Here is a 19,262-nt window from a genome sequence, read left to right on the forward strand (position 1 = left end):
CCTGCTCTTTCTGCCTCTCTGGGCATGTACTGTCACTCTTTACTTTTTGCTCCTATAAATCTTGCCACTATTACTAAACTCCTATGTAAGTGTCCCTGAAATTCTTTTCCTGTGACACCATGGCCTATTTCCAGACCACACCAAGGCAGACTTGCCTCAGTCTCTGTCCTGATAACAAAAGAGTTCTCAAACACTCTTACTCACACTCATTAGAATGCAACAGAAAGTGGCTTTATTGATGTTAATGAAGTGCAACAAAGCTTGGCAAAAGTTCCAAGCTTAAAAATATGGAGGCCTGTGTCCTTCTTTGCCCTTTTCCTTATTGCCATCCTTGGAAACACAGAGCTTCAAAGCAGAAAAGAACCCTATTTCTTTTTGTCCCAAATCTGGTCTGGTGCCCTTGGCACTCTAATTCAACCAAAACTTTTTCTTTTCTTCAGTGGAAGCCAGGGAAGTCAACAAAATGTGAAGAGATCATAAGAGAGCCTGTAACAAGTGAGAGGAAGTGATGAAAACTTAAAAAAATCTTAATCTAAGTGTACAGGAACCAAAGGATAGGGAGGGTCACTCTTCTGAGGAGGATCACAGGCAATAATATACAAGTTGTACTGGGCAGCATCTTTGTAGCTGCAGTTAGGATACTTCCCTGAAGTATGATTGCAATTAGTCATTTTGACAGGCTTTGAACTCTGGTGACAATTTTTCCGGCCATTCTTGCAGAAAATCGTAGACAAGTTACAGGTAGCAGCCACGTTCTGGAAGGAGTCATGCAGAAAGGTGTTTTGAGGCTTACAGTGCTGAGTATAATTATTGACACCACGCATTGCGTTGTTGCATTGGACAGGGCTTGGCCGTATATGCTGAATTTCAAACCACTGAGCCCTGGTGAGATTCTTAGGCAAAGGATAAAGTGGACACACTGGCTCCCATAGTCCCAGCAGCAGTAGGAGGAGAGGAAAGTGTACCAGGAGATGTACCACCATCTTTTCTGTGTAGGAAGAGGGAAAACAATTGTAGCAGTAAAAGCAATAAAAGCAACATTATTATTTATAACCATTTAGATTTGCATTGGGCCATTTAAGATCATAGCTTTTTTTTTTTTTCTAACCATCTTTCTCACTTGAGTCTTACAATTCTGTGATGAACCTGAAGCCCAGTGAAGAGGAATCTGAAGTAAGAAGACCTTTCCTCTGATTGGCAGATCTAATTCATCTTTTCACCCTGTACTGTGTTTGATGGCCCCCTGTCAGAAATCTTATCTCTCCCCTCTTCAGTCCTGAACTGTTTACCCTCTACCTATTAGACCTAGGCCTCCCAGCCATCTTCACTGCTCTAGTCTCCCTAGCCCTGAGGCTCCTCTTACCTGGTCTCTACACTGGGGCTTTGGCTGAAAACAGAAGCAGTAGTTAGCCTCAGGCTCAGAGGCTTTTGTAGCTATTGCTGCCCACCCGGAGTCACAGCTTCCTGCCTGCAGCAAGGGAAGAGAGCAGAGCCCGAAAGTAGGGCCTGGAAGATAAACTTCTTGTGAGCGGTGAGGATGAGATGCTAGGTCTTCAGACTTTCTGTTTAAAATAGTGTCAACATCACTACAGGAAGAGGAAGAATAAGCTTATTTAAAAAAAAAAAACAGGGTGGCTAAAAACTCAGTTTTGAGGAACTGGTCACTTCCTGATATGGCCTGAGTGCTTTCTTCCTGATCTGTGTTGCATCCGCCTTCACGAGAAACAGAGGTTCAGAGACTTTCAGAATTTTCAAGATGTTACTTTATTGGCCAAGTTTTACCTGCCCAGGGGCGAGCTCTCTGAGTGTCCGAGGACACTATGCTCAGGAGAGCTGCAGATGAGAGCCGCGCCCCGGCGCTTACAGCTATGTCCTTATGTAGGGGTATGCAAGCAAGCTTTGAACAGAAGCAGATGTGGCTGTTAGCTATTGGCTAGCTCTAAACAGCTGATTGCCATTGGCTTATTAGGGAAATTCAAAAGGCTCTTTGTGTAGTTGGCGGTTAGCCCTTTTAGGAAGTAAAAATTTCCCTGTTCCTGGTCAGCCTAACTTTATCCGGGGCTTGTTCGGGATTGTCCCTTTTCAACATCTGTTTTGGACCTCAACATTCCCCCATTTCTTTTGGTCGTGGATCAAACCCTTGATTCCTCATCTATGGGTAGGATTGTATGAGGTTGGGACAAAACCATGATAAATGCAAGGAGTTTGTTAAGAAGTAAGGGTCCTAGAGTTAGTATTAATATAAACAGTAAGAGGGGACCTACTATAGCGGATATTTGTCAGCCAAGGGGAGGTCTTTCGATTCCTCCCCCTGGGGTCCAATGTCCCCTTGAGACTATCGTTTCACAACCCCAGCTTTTACAATAATAGTCACTAGCCCCTCCGCAGTCCCTTGTCCATTTGCTGGGTGGTTCTGGACACCCATATGCTCCTGAGTAGTATAAGTTCTTGTTCTTCTGAGATGCATCACAAGCAGGGCCTTTTCCTAAGGCCATCACAGTTTCTCCTCCGAGTGGTCCCTTATGTCCTTCACTGCCCCTATAGCCTAGGGTAGAGTCACAGACAGAATCACCAAACGGTTTAGACAGATCAGTCTTTAGAGTGACGGGTTTACCTTCTGCCTCTGCCCACATGTAGTTAGTAGCAACTACTGTTCCATCAGCCGTTCTTTACCTGACACCCAACCGAGGAACAGTAGTCCTAAACACGTGAGAGAGTGAGCTTTAAGGGTTCGTCTGGGTTCCTCTTGGCACGCCATTCTCTGGACGTCTCACCTGGGTCTTCTGCTGGCTTTATATGAGAAACGTGTATCCAGTATGGTTTCTCAGCCACACGAACAGCAGTGGGGGTGCTTAACAGTACCTGGAAGGGTCCAGTCCACTGCGGCTCTAAGTTCTCCCACCTGTGGTTAAGAATCCACACCCACTGTCCAGGATCAGGTGGCTCAGGTTTCTGTGTGCCGGCCGCTGGGGTTGGTGCTGTTGGCCTCGCAGTCTTCTCACCTCAGCCTGAATTTGTTGCAGCGCCTGCAGGGACTTGAGGAAGTTATGGTTAGACACTTCTATCTCCTCTCTAGCAAGATGAGGAATAAGGGGAACAGACTGGCCAAACATGATTTCATAAAGTGTCCACTTATCCAGGTATGGGGTACATCTTAGTCTAAATAGGGTGAAGGGGAGTAGCTCTACCCAGTTCTCACCAGTCTCCAATCTTAATTTTATTAAAGTTTCTTTGAGAGTCCTATTCATTCTTTCTACCTGGCCTGAGCTCTGGGGTCTATATATGCAGTGCAGCTTCCATGAAATTCCTAACCTAGTGGCTAACTCTTGTGAGACCTTTGAGATGAATGCTGGGCCATTGTCTGATCCCAGGGCTACTGGGATACTGTATCTTGGCACTATTTCCCTTACTAGGATTTTGCAAACTATGGAGGCCATCTCCCCTTTAGTTGGAAAAGCTTCTGCCCAGCCTGAGAAAGTGTCTATTAGTACTAACAGATACTTATATCCTGATTTTCCCGAGGTCATTTCAGTAAAGTCTATTTCCCATAGCTCTCCTGGTGTTTTTCCTCTGTATCTCACGAGGGGAGGTAGCCTTTTGTTTCTCTGACTATCCCCTGGGGTAGATAAAGTCTAGTATCAGGAAGTTCTATCCACCCCTGCTGATTTTTCTGTCCCTTAAGCTTCATCCCTTCTTGCCATTCCTCTGGGGTGTACACAGGATCCGGAGGTAGTGCTGGTTGAGGTAGTAAGGGGAGGAGGCTTCCCTGTACCTGGGTAGCCGCCTCCCTAGCTGCTGAGTCTGCTAGATTGTTGCCTTTTATAACAGGGGAATCCCCTTTCTGGTGTCCTTTACAATGTATGATGGCAACTTTGGTGGGCAACCAAATGGCGTCCAAAAGGGCAAGAATCTCACCACGATTCTTAATGTCTTTTCCTCCTGCTGTCAAAAGGCCTCTCTCTTTGTAAATGGCCCCATGGATGTGGGTGGTGGCGAATGCATAGCGGCTGTCAGTGTAGATGTTAGCTACCTTTCCCTCTGCCATCTGCAAGGCCTTAGTTAGTCCAATCAACTCGGCCCTCTGTGCAGAGGTTCCGGCTGGTAATCCTTTTTGCCACAGGACCTTATCTTCTGTGGTCACTGCGGCCCCTGCACACCGCTGTCCATCCTTAATAAAACTGCTGCCGTCCGTATACAGGGTCAGGTCAGCCCTTTCATATGCCTGGTCTCTTAGATCTGGGCGAGAGCCAACCACTGTGTCCAATATCTGTTTGCAGCTGTGGACCAAGGTAGAATCGGGTACTGGCAGTAGGGTGGCTGGGTTTAAGGCCGTTGTCTTGAGGAACTTCATAGATGGTGGGTTGAGCAGTTGCGCCTGATATTGAGTCAATCGGGCATTGGATAGCCATCTATCAGGGACGCGCTCAGAGCACTTGTTCTATGTAATGTTCACCAATCACTTGTATATCTTGACCTAAAGTCAACTTACTGGCCTCCTTGACCAGAATGGAGGTGGCTGCAAGGGCCCGTAGACACGTTGGCCATCCTGAGGCTACAGGGTCAAGCTTCTTGGACAGGTAGGCCACTGGCCTCTTCCATAGTCCCAGCTCTTGACTGAGTACTCCTAAGGCAACTCCCCTCCTCTCAGCTACGAATAACTGGAAAGGCTTGGCCATGTCTGGCAGGGCTAGAGCAGGGGCAGCTACCAGTGCCTCCTTGATGGCTTGGAACGCCTGTTTCTCCTTGTCTGTCCATATAAACTGTTCCTCCTTCCCTCTAGTCAGGTCATGTAGTGGTCTGGCCAGCTCTACAAAGCCTAGAATCCATAACCTGCAGTATCCTACTGCGCCCAGGAATTCCCGCACTTGCCTCTTGGCAGTGGGCTCAGGGATCTGCAGGACTGCCTGAGATTCGCTGAGAGGATAGGGTTCTCTGCCCCCCTTGCAGGTTATACCCCAAATAACTTACAGTTTGTGTCACGATTTGGGCTTTCCTGGCAGAAACTCGGTATCCCATCCTCTCAAGGTCTGGTAGATGGATGGGCCAAACGAAAAGCCTGCAAGTCTTTGCTTAGTGCGTTCCACTCGAAAGCAAAGATCTCTTGACTTTGGGGTGCCAGTGGGATGCAGAAAAAGGCATCCTTTAAGTCCAAAACTGAGTAATAGGTATGGGTTGGGGGCAGAGAGCTAAGCAGGGTATACGGGTTAGGCACCATAGGGTGGATTGTCTCTACCCGTGCATTTACTTCTCGCAAGTCCTGCACGGGGCGGTAGTCCTGGGTCCCTGGTTTCTGGACAGGGAGCAATGGGGTATTCCAGGCTGATTGACACTCCCGGAGTACGCCCGCCTCCAGCAGGCGGCGCAGGTGTCGCGCAATACCTTGTCTAGCGCGAGGCGGAACTGGATACTGCCTGATCCTGACTGGGCTGGCGGTGCTCAGTAACTGCACCAGGACTGGTGGTTGGTGGGCGGCCAATTCTGGTTGATTAGTTTCTGCCCAGACTCCAGGTACTCTGGTGATTAAGGCATCCGAAACCCCCACCTTTTCCTCCTTACCTCCTTGGACGGTGGCAAGTAGGTATTCTTCAGTCGGTGGGACAGTTATTTCCAGGCTGACCTCCTTCTCCTCCTCCTCACTCTTTGAGGGGCTTTCTTCACGTCCAAAGGTGATGGTGGCCTGGAGCTTCTGCAATAAATCTCTTCCTAGCAATGGGTAGGGGCAGTCAGGAATGACAAGGAAGGAGTGGGTAATGGTGCCTCGGCCTAAGTTAGTTACCCTTGTTGTAGCCCATGGGTAGGCCTCCGCTTTGCCCGTTGCCCCAACTATTTTGGTCCTTGGGGTTGTTTGAGGACCGAGAAGGTGGCTCCCGTGTCGACCAGGAAGTCTATTGGCTTACCTTCTACCGTTAGGGTGACCATGGGCTGCTGGGAGCCAACGGGAATGGAGCCCTGGCCCCGTCAGTCTAAGGTTTGGAGCAGGACCTCAGGAGCCTGTCCCTGCTTATGGCCATCTGCTCTCTTCTTTGGACAGTCCCTCTTCCAGTGTCCTCTCTCCTTGCAGTAGGCACATTGGTCTTTGCCTATTCGCTGCCCCGTTATGGCCCCTTGGCTGTCCTCCTCTGTTCTTGTTCTCGGGGGGTCTTCTGGGCGGCAAGCGGGATCCTAGCAACCTCTTTAGCTCTACCTACCTCTGGATCCTCCCTATTTATGTATACTTTCTGTGCTATTTCTAATAACTTACTCCTATTCTCTCCCTCAAATCTCCCTGCGGCTGTGTCTACTTCCTCCCCCATTATGGCTTTTGCCGCCTCTCGATTAATTCTCTCCCTTTCTTCCGATGTGAAGAGGGTCTGCAAAATCTGTTGACAGTCATCCCAGGTGGGTTGATGGGTCGGAAAGATGGTCTCGAGGAGGGAGATTAAACCCTGGGGTTTTTCAGAGAAGGGTGGATTCTGATGTTTCCAATGATAAAGATCACTAGTAGAAAAAGGAACATATATCAACCAGGGTGGTGCCTGGGGCCCTGGTTGCACTTCCGGGGGGGGGGGGCAAAATGGCGGCACCTTCCTGCGGAGGTAAAATGGCGGCCGTTCCCGCCGGTGCCGTTCCTCCTCCTCCTCCGCCATATTGTGCTCCCCCTCGTGTGTGCGGGGGACTGTTGGGCCCACTACTGTCCTGCCTCGTGGAGTCTGGCTTCTCCCTGCGATGATATGGCGGAGGTATATTAACTGGGTCTGAGGGCTCGTCGGGCTGCCCGGGCAGGACTGGGTAAAGTCGAGGTCTGGCCGGCGACTGTTTTGTGGCCGGATCTTGGCAAGGCCCTCGGTTCCCTCCTCGCTGGCCGTTTCCTGCAGCAGGGCAGAGGGCTCTCCTCCCCCTCCGATTTCCCTGTGTACATTGTCTAATATAACCTGGGCGCTCCGTGGCGATATCTACCCAGACATCAATATACACAAATTGATCAGGGTGGGGGACTCGGTAGACAGTGGCTCAAACAGAGAAGAGGACGGCAAATCAAAAGTGCCCTCGGTCGGCCAACCAACATCAAAGGTCGGCCATTCAAGTTCGCTCAGGGTCCGGAGGAACTTGGGGTCTGGCGGTGGCCCACCATATCCCCTCGCTCGTCTCTGAAAGTCTGAGAAGTTGTTCAGCAAGCAATCTAGTGGAGAGCCAGGCACGGATTCTCGCTGACCCATTTGTGCACGCCGAAAAACCTCAGGGAGCTCGGAAACGAGAATGGTAACAATAAGGGTAGCCACAAAGGCAAACAACACATACAATACAGTCTCTCCACATAAAGCCTAACTCTGGTTCGCAGCGCAGCGCAGTGCAGAGGGAAACAAAACCTGATGTGACCGGTCACACTTTCTCAGAACTGAACTGAAACCAGATCCCAAGGTCGGTGTCCTGACCCTGGGATTCCTGGGTGGACTACCAGCGCCTCCACCTACCACCTCAGGCTGCCTTGCTCCGGAGCTCAGAAACCGAAAGAGGATCCTCGCATTTACTTACTCAGCTCGAGCCGTCCTACTCATCTCCGATCCGAAACTCCCCAAGGGAAATCTCGCTGGGGCCTCCAAAATGTTGCATCCGCCGTCACGAGAAACAGAAGTTCAGAGACTTTCAGAATTTTCAAGATGTTACTTTATTGGCCAAGTTTTACCTGCCCAGGGGCGAGCTCTCTGAGTGTCTGAGGACACTATGCTCAGGAGAGCTGCAGATGAGAGCCGTGCTGGCGCTTACAGCTATGTCCTACTCATGTAGGGGTATGTAAGCAAGCTTTGAACAGAAGCAGATGTGGCTGTTAGCTATTGGCTAGCTCTAAACAGCTGATTGCCATTGGCTTATTAGGGAAATTCAAAAGGCTCTTTGTGTAGTTGGCGGTTATCCCTTTTAGGAAGTAAAAATTTCCCTGTTCCTGGTCAGCCTAACTTTATCTGGGGCTTGTTCGGGATTGTCCCTTTTCAACATCTGTTTTGGACCTCAACAATCAGAAGTTTCGGTTTCTAAAACATTCTATGATTTCTGTTTCTTAAGAGAAAAATAGACCACATGTATGTGTGGCAGTATAGCTGCCACATACTTGGTCATGTTGTGAGTTCCAATGACATGTAAATGAATTATTTATTTATATGTACATTTATTAGAGCAGATTCTGGGCTACTCAGATTCAGGAGCTTATGATCTAATGAAAGAGACAGCTAAATAGCCAAATACATTATACATTAATAAATATAAATAGCAATTACAGCTCTGATGGGAGAAATGACAGGGGACCGAGAGGAGATAGTAGAGAGGAGGGGTCATTGGAGGGCATGACACCTGAACTGAGTTTTGAGAATTAATTAGAAGTTAGGTCAAGAGAACGGTAAGGGCATCCTTAAGAAGGAACTCTGTGTGAAAAGACCCATACACATGAAGGAGAAGGGAAAATTTAGGGTATTTGTCTGATATGGGAAGCTTTGAAGAACCTTTGTTTAACCTTTATTTGCCCAGGCCCCAGGCGCCCTGGGGAGAATGATGGGGCTGTCTGGGATAAGTTAACAATGGTGCATTGGTTAGGGCTGAGATTAGCACCCCTGCTGTTAAAAACTAACCTTCGAATTTAGCCTTTGTACTTTACTTTCTCCTCATAGCTAGGACTAACTTCCACATTCCTGCTTCTGTATCTTGCTTTACTACCCCGAAGTCTATATAAACCTCAAGAATCCTTTGTTCGGGGTTCAGAATTTGGAGACTGACTCCTCTGGGCCCGTTCACGTTAATAAACCTCGTACTCCAGAAACCCTTGGTGTCTGGTTGCTTCATTTTCCTGCAACAGCCTATTGAATTTGTTCTTACCTTCCCATTGGTACTATAACAGTGTGCATCCAGGCTCCCCCCACCCCAAAAGAGATTTGCAATGAGTTCCACAACTTGGAGTGTCCCAGAATATAGAATATCTTCCCCCACACAAGTCTGGCTGGAGAATGGGACACATGGAGCAGGGCCATCCGAGGATTATTCTACATATCAATAACAACAGGCCAGCTTCATACCACCACCAACCATTCAGTTAACAGCTATTTTATATATCAATAACAGCAGACTAGTCTTAAAGCCTGAATGGAGCCAGAAAATATGCATAGCTTTTACCCAGACATAACTGGGGGGCAGCTCCCCCTGGTTACAATGCCTGTGTGAGAGCTTGTAGATGGTTGGCTCCATGCCATGGGGCCATGCCTGCCCAGACTTACTATGGCAGCCCAGAAAGGCTGGAAAAAAAACAAAACAAAACACAGGAGTGCTGGCAGGTGTAGCCAATTGTGGGAGGACCTGGGAATGGGCTTACAGAGGAAGAGCTGTGCCAAGATTTAAACCGAGGTGCAGCAGTTATGCTGAGGTCTAATCACGCAGTTTTGGGAGCAGAGAGGGGGCTCCCTTGACCATGTGGCTTAGGAAGCAGGGAAGCGATATGTAGCAACCATGCAGAGCTGTCTCTTAGAAGTTTGAAAAGAATGCAAGGGGGACCGTGAGAGACCATGCAGGAAGAAATAGGGTGAGAGGACTCTTGTTGGTGGGCCATAAGAAGTTGCCATGTGGTTTTGGATTAAGAACAAGTGACACAGCTAATGGTGCTGGGAACTGTGGGAGGCCTGCCCAGCCCAGCATGGATTACTGGGGGGAACCAGGAGTCTGGCTGAGCATGGACTTGTATTTCTTTTCCTGAGATATGGTACCCTTGACTGGCCTGACTGGGCAAAGGGGGGAAGGCAGGACTGTATATGTGTTAGTGGGTTTTTTAAAGGAACCTTTGAATTTTTAATGGTGATATTTCACCATTACTCTAAATCTGTGACTTTTGAATAAATAGTTCCTTTCCTTTTAACCAAACTCTGGCATTGAGAGCCAAAATTTCTAACACCTGTTGGCGGGCAAAGACGGACCTGGGACAGAAGGACCCTAGGGGAGAGGGCTTGTTTTGGTAACAGTATTTTGCAGCCTCTCCCTCTGCTGGGTTCATTCTGTAACAGTAATACAGTTCCCTTAGTGTATGGTGGAGAGTTATAGGAAAGCCTTCTACATGAACTCTCTACCTCTAGCCTCTTTTCCTTCCAAACCATTCTACATATTACTTGCAGATTAGTATCCCTTAGCATAAGTATTATAGCGAAACACTCCTGTCTAATGCTTTTAATGGCTCTGATTATCTACAGGATAAAAAATGATGTTTGTTTATAACAAATTTACAGGAGATAAGGTTAATGTACCAAAATCAGTTGCTTTCTTAAATATCAACAATGAACATTTGAAATTTGAAATTACAAAAAAAAAGACAAACATTAACATTAGCACCCAAGAAAAAGGAAATACTTAGGTATCAAGCAAATAAAATATGCACAAGATCACTATGAGGAAAGCTATAAAACTCTGATAGAAAAAAATAAAAGTAGGTTCAAGTAAATGGACAGATATTTTATGTTTATGCTGAAGGAAACCAGACTTTGTTACCCCAAAATATAGCTCTTCGATATAAAAAGACATAAAATAATTTTGTGTTGAAGGCAATTAAGAATCAGAAAATGCAGGAAAAAAACACCACCCTCGGACCCCTTTTCAGCCTAAAGGCAGGAAATAAATTCTTTTACTGAAGATAGACACTTAATCAGCCCAGAGAGGGCACCAGAAGAATCTGCAAACTAACTCTTACTTATCTTTACCATTTGCTACCTATAGACCAAACCCCCCCTTTTTTTCCCCCGAAAGGTATAAAATGTTCCTGCTCTGGTCATTTGTTTGGGCCTTCATTCCTTCATGAAGGCTCCCATGTACATGTAAAAATTTAATAAAATTCATAGACTTTTTCCAATTGATCTGTCTTTGTCAGCCTAATTTTCAGAATCAGCCAGGGATCCAAAGAAAGTCAAAGAAAATGTTTTCTTATTTTATAAATCATAGGAAGAATCTTAGTTTTGTATTATAGACTTTTAATACAAGTGACATCATCATGGGTCTATGGTGTGTTCTTTTTTGTTTCTTTCTTAAAAAATGTTTTAAAAGATTTTATTTACATGTTTTTTAGAGAGAGGGGAATGAAGGGAGAAACATCAAAGTGCTCAAGAAACATTGATCAGTTGCCTCTCCCATGCCTCCAACCAGGGGCTTGGCTCACAACCCAGGCACCAAACGTAGGTTTAATACCTGACCTAATTTCACTTTCAACTTGTTCAGTAAGTAATCTTATTCGACCAGTATGAAATTTTCTGGTCAAGTCCCAGTAAGGTAATCTGTCCAGGAGGCTCTCTCCATCCTCCATAGAAAGAAGAGACAATCTACATTAAAAAAAGCCCTCTCCCTTTTCTCCCCACCCCCAAGAAAAGATGTCCCAGCCCCCAAATAATCTTTTCTTTCATTAATAGCTTTCTTGCCCCAGACTATTTCTTGTAAAACCTTCCCTTTTGTGCATTCCCTTAGAGGAACCTTCTAGTCGCTAGATTGGATGCTGCCCCTTTCACGAATCACTTAATAAAGCTCATTAGGTCTTCAAATTTATTCAGTTGAATTTTGTTTTTTTAACAGATGGGAGGGATTACCATGAATTGGAGCCTATAGGATTCTCAGTGGTCATAAAACTAAACTGAGTTATAAATGTAGGGCGGTAGCAACAACTAAGAAAGAAGTTTCAGTGGCTGAAATGTGTATGGCATATTCCTGGAACTGTAATTGGCTGTGTATGACTACTGTTGAGAGAAAAGTGAAGTGAATGATAGGAGATGAGCCTAGAAAAGCAGGCAGAAATCATATTATGGAGGAGGTTATGTGCTTTACTAAAGAAAGTTGACATTTCTTGTAGGATATGCACCTGGTGTACCTGGAAAATCCCAAAATTTGGATGGCATAACCATACTGGTGATCATGAAGACCACAAATGTTGTGGACAGAGTTTACTCATTAGAGTTTCTGGTTGCAAGCAATCCAAACAATTTTGAGCTAAGTTAAGGGGGAAATGAAATAGTGGTGGGAGTAGGGTTAGAATTTATTGAAAGAATCTGGGAGAGATTACTTATGAAATATAGCAGAAGAATTGGTGTTTCCAAATAGCTGAAACCCAATAAAGGGTAACTGGAGATCAGGGCCTGATGGATATAAATTCAGTTCAAATTTATATTCTAATACTGCATCAATACTTGAAACTCAGATTCTAAGGATGGTGTAGAGGAAAAAAATCTTTTTCTTCTGTCTTTATCAGTTCTCAGCTAAAGCCTCTGTAACAAAAGACAGATTAATGAGAAAAACTAACAGAATTATTAACATGAATATTTCATACTATACATGAGATAAACTCAGAGATGAGTAACTCAAAGGGATGACTAGAACTTGGGCTTACATACCATCATAGCTAAAAGAAAGGAAGAAGAGTGTGGGAGAGGCAAATTATGGAAAGGTGACCAGGAAAAGCACAGTAAACTGGGGTAAATTTCATTACATAGATGTAACTCTGACTTCTCCTTTAATAAGAGTTTTTTGTGACTTAAAGTCATCTTTTTCTTCCTGGTACAGAGGGAAACACCCTTACAAATAGAAATTTCCTTTGTAACTAAATTTACTCTACAAAAGTGTAGAGAATTTTTTTTATGAGTTTATTTGAGCCAAACTGACAACATATGCTGGGGGAGCCGGATCTCAAATACTGTGGAGAATAACAACTTAATTCATGCATTTGAAATTAAGGAAGGAAAGTAAGGAAGAGGTAGGAGAAGACAATGTAGGGATTGGATTACATGATAGTTAACAAAATTATGTGCCCTCTGAAGGGTGGTCACTGCTTATTTCAAAGGTAGGCACACACACATGCCAAAGGACAGGGCTTACTTAAGTGACTTTTTACTAAAAAGTTAATGCCTCGGGCTGACTATCTACCTTGATCTGCCCAGTTATGAATTTATGATTACATCACCCTATGAGGTTACTTTCCATAGTACTCACTTTTTCAACCACAAAAGGGTAATTTATACTCTGTTTTCAGAGCTCTTTCTTTGGTCTTTCTCAAAATAATTCTTAAGCCAAAGAAGTGTACTTTATGGCGGTCTATTCTGGTGCTCTACAAGAGTGTTCAGTTAGCTTAGCTTGACTCTCATGACCATCACCTGGCTCTGTAGAGGAGATTGGGAACCTTGATGGACAGCCTCACCAAACTGCACATGGAAAGGGAAAGGGCTGTTCTCTAAGGGAAGTGAATATGCAGCTATCTAAATGGGGCTAAGTGGATATAAGAAAGCTAAAAAAAAACCCACACAGGCTATTTATACTAAATATATACTTAAATCCATTTTCTTCTTATACTGTTTTGAGCCACCATTTTAACCATTTAATAAAAGCAACTTTTAAAAAGTTTTTAAAGTGAGGTATTTGTTTACACTTACTACAGGAGATCAGAATAGACTGCTCCAAAATATGACTCTAAGAGACCAGAATATGTCATCCCCAAATAAGCTACTACATTTTTTTCTTTTTTATTGTATTGTTGCTATTGTCGTGCATCCCCCCCATACCCTCTTCCACCTCCACTCACCCCCTTCCCATCATCCCTTGTATGCTACTACATTTTGAAGCAGCATTTATCAAGTGAGAAGAACAATCAGTATTCCCCATATGAAAAGTGATCATTGATGAAGAACTGGGTTAACACTAATTTCTTGTGAGTATGGTTGGTATAGGCCATCATCTCTCAGGTGTCTGCCCATCCCCAGGTACCCTGAAAAACTGCAAGGCTGAGAAGCTGCCCTTGGAACACAGTGACCAAGCTACATTCACTGGCTACTCATTGAGGCTTGAGTTTCAGGAAGGTGTTCCAGTCACCTAATTCGAGTGTTGGTACTGAAAGAGGAACTCAAGAGTTAAAGCTAAAAGCTTCAGTTATAGTTAATAGGCTTAAGTGATTAATGCATATGGAAGACTGTTATTCCAGGAACTGGAAGACATCACCTATGTGACTTCAAGAGTCACAAGCAATTCTACCTTTGTGCTCAAGGGGTTCTATCTAAGCCTTTGTGTTCTAGGAAGACAAAAAGTTGTTGATCAGCAGATAAAGAAATATTAGGAAAATTGCTGTGGGATTGCAACTTTTATCTGATTAACCTTTTCCCAAACTCCTTACCTACCATTTCCTCCTTCCTATAAAAAGGTCAGCTTGAGATGAGATGTTAAGGTGAATTTTAAGGTACATAACTCCACTGTCTTCTCATATTGCCAGCATCCGAATAAAACACCCACAAAGATTCATTCTTTTTCTCAACTTATTGGTTCTGGTAGAGACAGGCAACATAAATGCCTTTTCTGGTTTCAGTACCATGGGTTTTTCTTTAATTGTTTCAAGGCTGGAGTCATTCAGCAATGCAGGAGGCTGAAGAACACAAGCACTGTACTTTAATGTTGGGTATTTCTTCTCCCCATGCCTGCCTTAGGCAAAATTGTATGAAGCAAATATTTCTCTTACTCTGTATCTTTCACCACCATTTAGCAAACAGAAATCTAGATGACTCTGATTACCTGTGTCCTTGACATTTCCTCCTCCAATTTACTTCCTCTTCCCTCCAACAAAATTTAAGTCTTGAGCTTCATTCATGAGAAGATTTTGTTTTAAAGTTCTCCAATCCCACCTTATATCTCTGCCAAGTGAAAATGATTATTATCAGATAAACTGGACTGTGCTGATGTCTTCTATATTATATATTATTCTTCAGGAAACATAATGCCTTAACCCAGCTAAAATGCATTCGCCTTCTTAGAGATAGTCTTTTTTTTTTATTAAAGATTTTATTTATTTATCTTTAGAGGGGAAGGGAAGGAGAGAGGGAGGGAAACATCAATGTATGGTTGCCTTTATGTGTCCCCTGCTGGGAACTGGCCTGCAGGGAACCGGCCTGCAACCCAGGCATGTGCCCTGACTGGGAATCAAACCTCGATTGTTTGGTCCGTAGGCCTGCGCTCAATTCACTGAGCTACACCAGCCAGGGCTTAGAGATAGTCTTAACAAATGAGTTCAGTAGGCACCTCTGTCCTTCTATAGCTGATGGAGAAGATGCTTTATAATTCTAGGAACTTATAGCTTTCATATAGATGGCATTCTACTGTATTTTTTACATTAGAAACTTCTATCTTCTGAAGCCAGGAAGAGTAGATAATTGATGGGCACTTGTGATTTTGGCTTTATCAAAGTCTAAATTAAAGTATCAAGCCAAAGGATGGAAAAGGAAGAAAACTAATGTTGACTGAGCACTATGAGCCAGGACCATACCACATGTTATACTCAATCAGCTTTGCTCACACCCCCCAGTCTGAGTGAAATTCAGCATGTCGACACAATCAATGCCTACGTCACAACTTTTCCTTAGCTGAGTACATAAATATTTACATTCTTATCATACACATAAGCATATTACAAACATAAGTCTCATCTTAAACCTACATACAGCACAAGTCACATCCAAGCATAATATATATCACGCATACCTCTAACACTTACACCAATCACAACACATACTGTGCACATATAGCATATATAAAAGTCACACATATTGGAATGATATAATTTATTTAGGAAAAAAGATCATTCAGCTTGGGTAGATATAAGGAGTCAATATAAGCAAAATTCTTGGATTAGTCAAAAAGAGATGCCATGTGAGCTGAGTCTTGACAAAAGAAAAAAGGAAAAATGGAGTAATGCAGATAAATGAGTGTAGAAGTATATTCCAGACAGAGAATCAACATGGTGAAGTTATAGGTATCACATGAAACCACGTGACACATAACTTTAAGTAGTTGGAAAACATTGGCACATAAACGCAAAGTGGGGATTAGTAAGGATTATTGATGTGGGCAGGCCCATCACAACTTGGGAAGCATTAACTCTAAAACCTGGAGCTGTGTGTAGACTTTCTAGTTGCTGATAATATCTAACAACCGGGTGTCCTCTATGCTATCAACAAACCCATTCATACTACAATGAAATTCAATGTAGCTGTAGCTCCTGTGCTCTTTGTAGCTCTTTTTGTTATTTCCTGGGTAGCACTTGAGTATTTTGAAGGGATGCTGGGCCCATATATATATATTTCTGTAGCGATCTCTCCAGTTCCTGATGCATATGTGCTCGATTTTGTACCAAAAGGTATAGATGAAGATCTGATAGTTCTGGTCTTTTGGAGCTTCTCTTTCCTTCATGAGATCATTGCATTTGTACTCACTGAATTTCAAGTTTGTGCTCAGGTGGTGCTGTTTCATGAATTCCCTCCAGGAAAGCTGCTGACTGTTTACAAGGAGTCCCCACACAGAGAACAGCAGGAACAAGAGGGGACCTAGGACCTTTAGACAGGATGGCATCTTAGTCACCAGGGTTACCTGTGGGTCAACACGAGAGAAAGAGCAAAGTATTTACTACAACAATGTCCTAAGAGCTGAGCTCCACCTTAAAATTCCTTCCATGCCAATGTAGGCATGTAGGCCCAACTTTACCATTTGGTTCCAGGCTGGAAGATAAGTCTCATTAGTTAATAAAATGTATAAGAACTGGAAATATGCTACAGCCTGAGTAAGACAAGCACAAAATTGTAAAACAAGATGACATTTATTTTGAGAACTCCAAATACCTCCTTTCTGCCCTCTCTTCTATCCAAACCAATGAGTGTTCTAGCTAGCTCTGTTTTACAGTAAAGATGGGTTCTCATAAAATAGTGTGTCTGAAAGAGAATGGTACTTTCAGTTTTATGTCTGTGAAGTAGAAAGGGTTGTCATTTCAAGAATGACATTTCAAGAAAATGTAGAAGACAAATAAAGAGTTGGGATACATTTTCCAAGCAGGAAGGCTTTAGTTCCCTGAAATCCCAGGCTGCAGTTAAACTGACTCTGTAGATGGTGGTTATCTAATCTTGACTTCCTTATTACAATACCCTAAAGTCTGTGGGAAACATCACTTTTGACTACCCACTTTCTTTCTCAAAGGTTATTTCTCTAATTATCATCCTGATGAATGACCTTGATTTACCATTAAAAATAACATCATAGTTCCAGTCAAGATGGAGACATAAGTAGACTTGCTTTGCCTCCTTGTAGAACCAGAGAAAGAATTACGACTAGATTTCAAAACAAATAACATCCAGAGTTGTCAGGAAATTGAGCTGTATGGAAATCTGCAATTAAGGATTCAGAGAAGTTACTTTCATCCAGATGGGTGCCTTTTCAACAATAGGCCACACTACTAAAACAGGGAGTCAAAGCAGCACTACCTAATACGTGGAAACAAAGACAGGGAGGCTGCCAAATAGAGAAGACAAAGAAATAAGGCCCAAATGAAAGAATGGGACAAAACCCCAGAAAAAGAACTAAATGAAATGGAGATAATCAACCTATCAAATGTGGAGTTCAAAACACTGGTGATCAGGATGCTCAAAGAACTCATTGAATGTGACAACAACATAAAGAAAGAAATGAAGATTACACTAAGTGAAATAAAGATAAACCTACAGGGAATGATCAGTGAAGGGGAAGATGCTGGGATTCAAATCAACAATGTGGAACATAAGAAAGGAATAAGCATTCAACCAGAACAGCAAGAAAAAAAAAGAATTAAAAAACCAAGAATTGGCTAAGGAGCCTCTGGGACATCTCCAAACATACCAACATGCAAGTCATAGTGATGTCAGAAGAAGAAGAGGAAGAACAAGAAAAACTTACTTGAAAAAAATAATAAAATTTTCTTAATTTGGTGAAGCAAATAGACATACAAGTTCAGAAAGTATACAGAATTCTAAACAAGTTGGACCCAAAGAGGAACACACCAAGACACATCATAATTAAAATTAAAGGTTAAAGATAAACAGAAAATCTTAAAAGCAGCAAGGGAAAAGCGGAGAGTTACCTACAAAGGAGTTCCCATAAGATACTCAGCTCATTTCTCAAAAGAAACTTTGCAGACAAGAAAGGACAGGCAGGAAGTATTCAAAGTGATGAAAACTAAGGACCTACAACCTAGATTACTGTATCCACTAAAGCTATCACTTAGAATTGAAGGGCAAGCCCTGGCTGGAATAGCTCAGTGGATTGAGTGTAGACCTGGGAACCAAAAGAACTGAAGGGCAGGAGTTCTTCATTACCAAGCCATTATTGCATGAAATGGTGAAAGGACTTATTTAAGAAAAAGATAAAAACTATGAACATCAAAATGACAACAAATTCACAACTATCAACAACTAAATCTAAAAAAATAAGCAAACAATGAGAACAGGAACAGAATCATAGACATGGAGATCAGATGGAGGGTTATCAGTTGGGAGGGTGAGAAGGAGAATGGGGGAAATGGGATTAAAAAGCATAATTTGGAGCCCTGGCTGTTGCAGCTCAGTGGATTGAGCGCAGGCCTGCGAACCAAACAATCGTGGTTCAATTCCCAGTCCGGGCACATACCTGGGTTGCAGGCCGGTTCCCTGCAGGCCAGTTCCCAGCAGGGGACACATAAAGGTAACCATACATTGATGTTTCCCTCCCTCTCTCCTTACCTTCCCCTCTAAAGATAAATAAATGAAATCTTTAAAAAAAAAGAAGCATAATTTGTAGGTACAAAATATACAGGGGGGTGTAGTATAGGCCATGGAGAAGCCAAAGAACTTATATGCATGACCAATGGACATGAACTAAGGGGAGGATTGTAGGAGGGAAGGTGGGTACTGGGCAGAGGGGGCAAAAGGGGAAAATTTGAGTCAACTGTAATAGCAAAATCAATAAAATATATATCTTTAAAAAAGAAAACCATCATAAAGAAATTCCAGTTTTGAAATATTCTAATCAACCAAGTATCAAGATTGAAATTGCCTTCACAGGAGCTACTCTGGTCAAAATCAGTGCTTAGAGACATTCGAGAAAGTCTCCACTTTAAATCAGCTTTGTCCTCATTTACCATGAGAAGTTACCTGGCCCTACAGAAACTCTAATTATTATCATCTCTCTCAGAATTGGTGTCTTCAAATAAGCCTAATAATAGCTCCCCTACAGACCTGTGAGAGTTTAATGAGATTTGTGTGAGAGCACTTTTGAGGATCTCAAGTGCTACATCAGGCACAGAACAAGAAATAGGCACATGCTCCTTTGTGGCACCCTATCCCTAGCTCAAATAGCCAAAATAGGATGAGAAGACCAGAATTCAAGCTGCTCCAATGTATTATGCTTGAAAAGATTGGGGAGGAAGGAAGGTGTGTATCAGTGAGATTAATGCTGAGTTGAATTCAGGTCTT

General features: G+C 43.4%; 2 protein-coding genes across 3 annotated transcripts; both read right to left on the minus strand.

Annotated features, from left to right (window-relative positions):
- Nucleotides 1-209: 209 nt before the first annotated feature.
- On the minus strand, nucleotides 210-7,595 carry RNASE6 (ribonuclease A family member k6). Of its 2 annotated transcripts, none has more exons than XM_053660778.1 (4): nucleotides 7,513-7,595; nucleotides 5,557-5,703; nucleotides 1,364-1,586; nucleotides 210-988 (listed from the first exon to the last, which is right to left on the minus strand). In XM_053660778.1, the coding sequence occupies exon 4, from the start codon at nucleotides 981-983 to the stop codon at nucleotides 528-530; it is 456 nt and encodes a 151-aa protein (XP_053516753.1). In that variant the 5' UTR covers nucleotides 984-988; nucleotides 1,364-1,586; nucleotides 5,557-5,703; nucleotides 7,513-7,595; the 3' UTR covers nucleotides 210-527. The 2 variants fall into 2 exon arrangements, with proteins under 2 accessions (XP_053516753.1, XP_053516754.1); XM_053660779.1 differs by having other exon boundaries at nucleotides 5,557-5,686; nucleotides 7,513-7,580.
- Nucleotides 7,596-15,655: 8,060 nt separating this feature from the next.
- Nucleotides 15,656-16,386, minus strand: EDDM3B (epididymal protein 3B). The gene has a single exon (XM_037128390.2). It carries the CDS (start codon nucleotides 16,357-16,359, stop codon nucleotides 15,919-15,921), a length of 441 nt encoding a protein of 146 aa, XP_036984285.2. The 5' UTR covers nucleotides 16,360-16,386; the 3' UTR covers nucleotides 15,656-15,918.
- Nucleotides 16,387-19,262: the final 2,876 nt, after the last annotated feature.

This window comes from Artibeus jamaicensis, unplaced genomic scaffold, assembly GCF_021234435.1.
Source record: "Artibeus jamaicensis isolate MK-2021 breed Jamaican fruit bat unplaced genomic scaffold, CSHL_Jam_final scaffold_854, whole genome shotgun sequence".
In the NCBI taxonomy this organism is placed as follows: domain Eukaryota; kingdom Metazoa; phylum Chordata; class Mammalia; order Chiroptera; family Phyllostomidae; genus Artibeus; species Artibeus jamaicensis.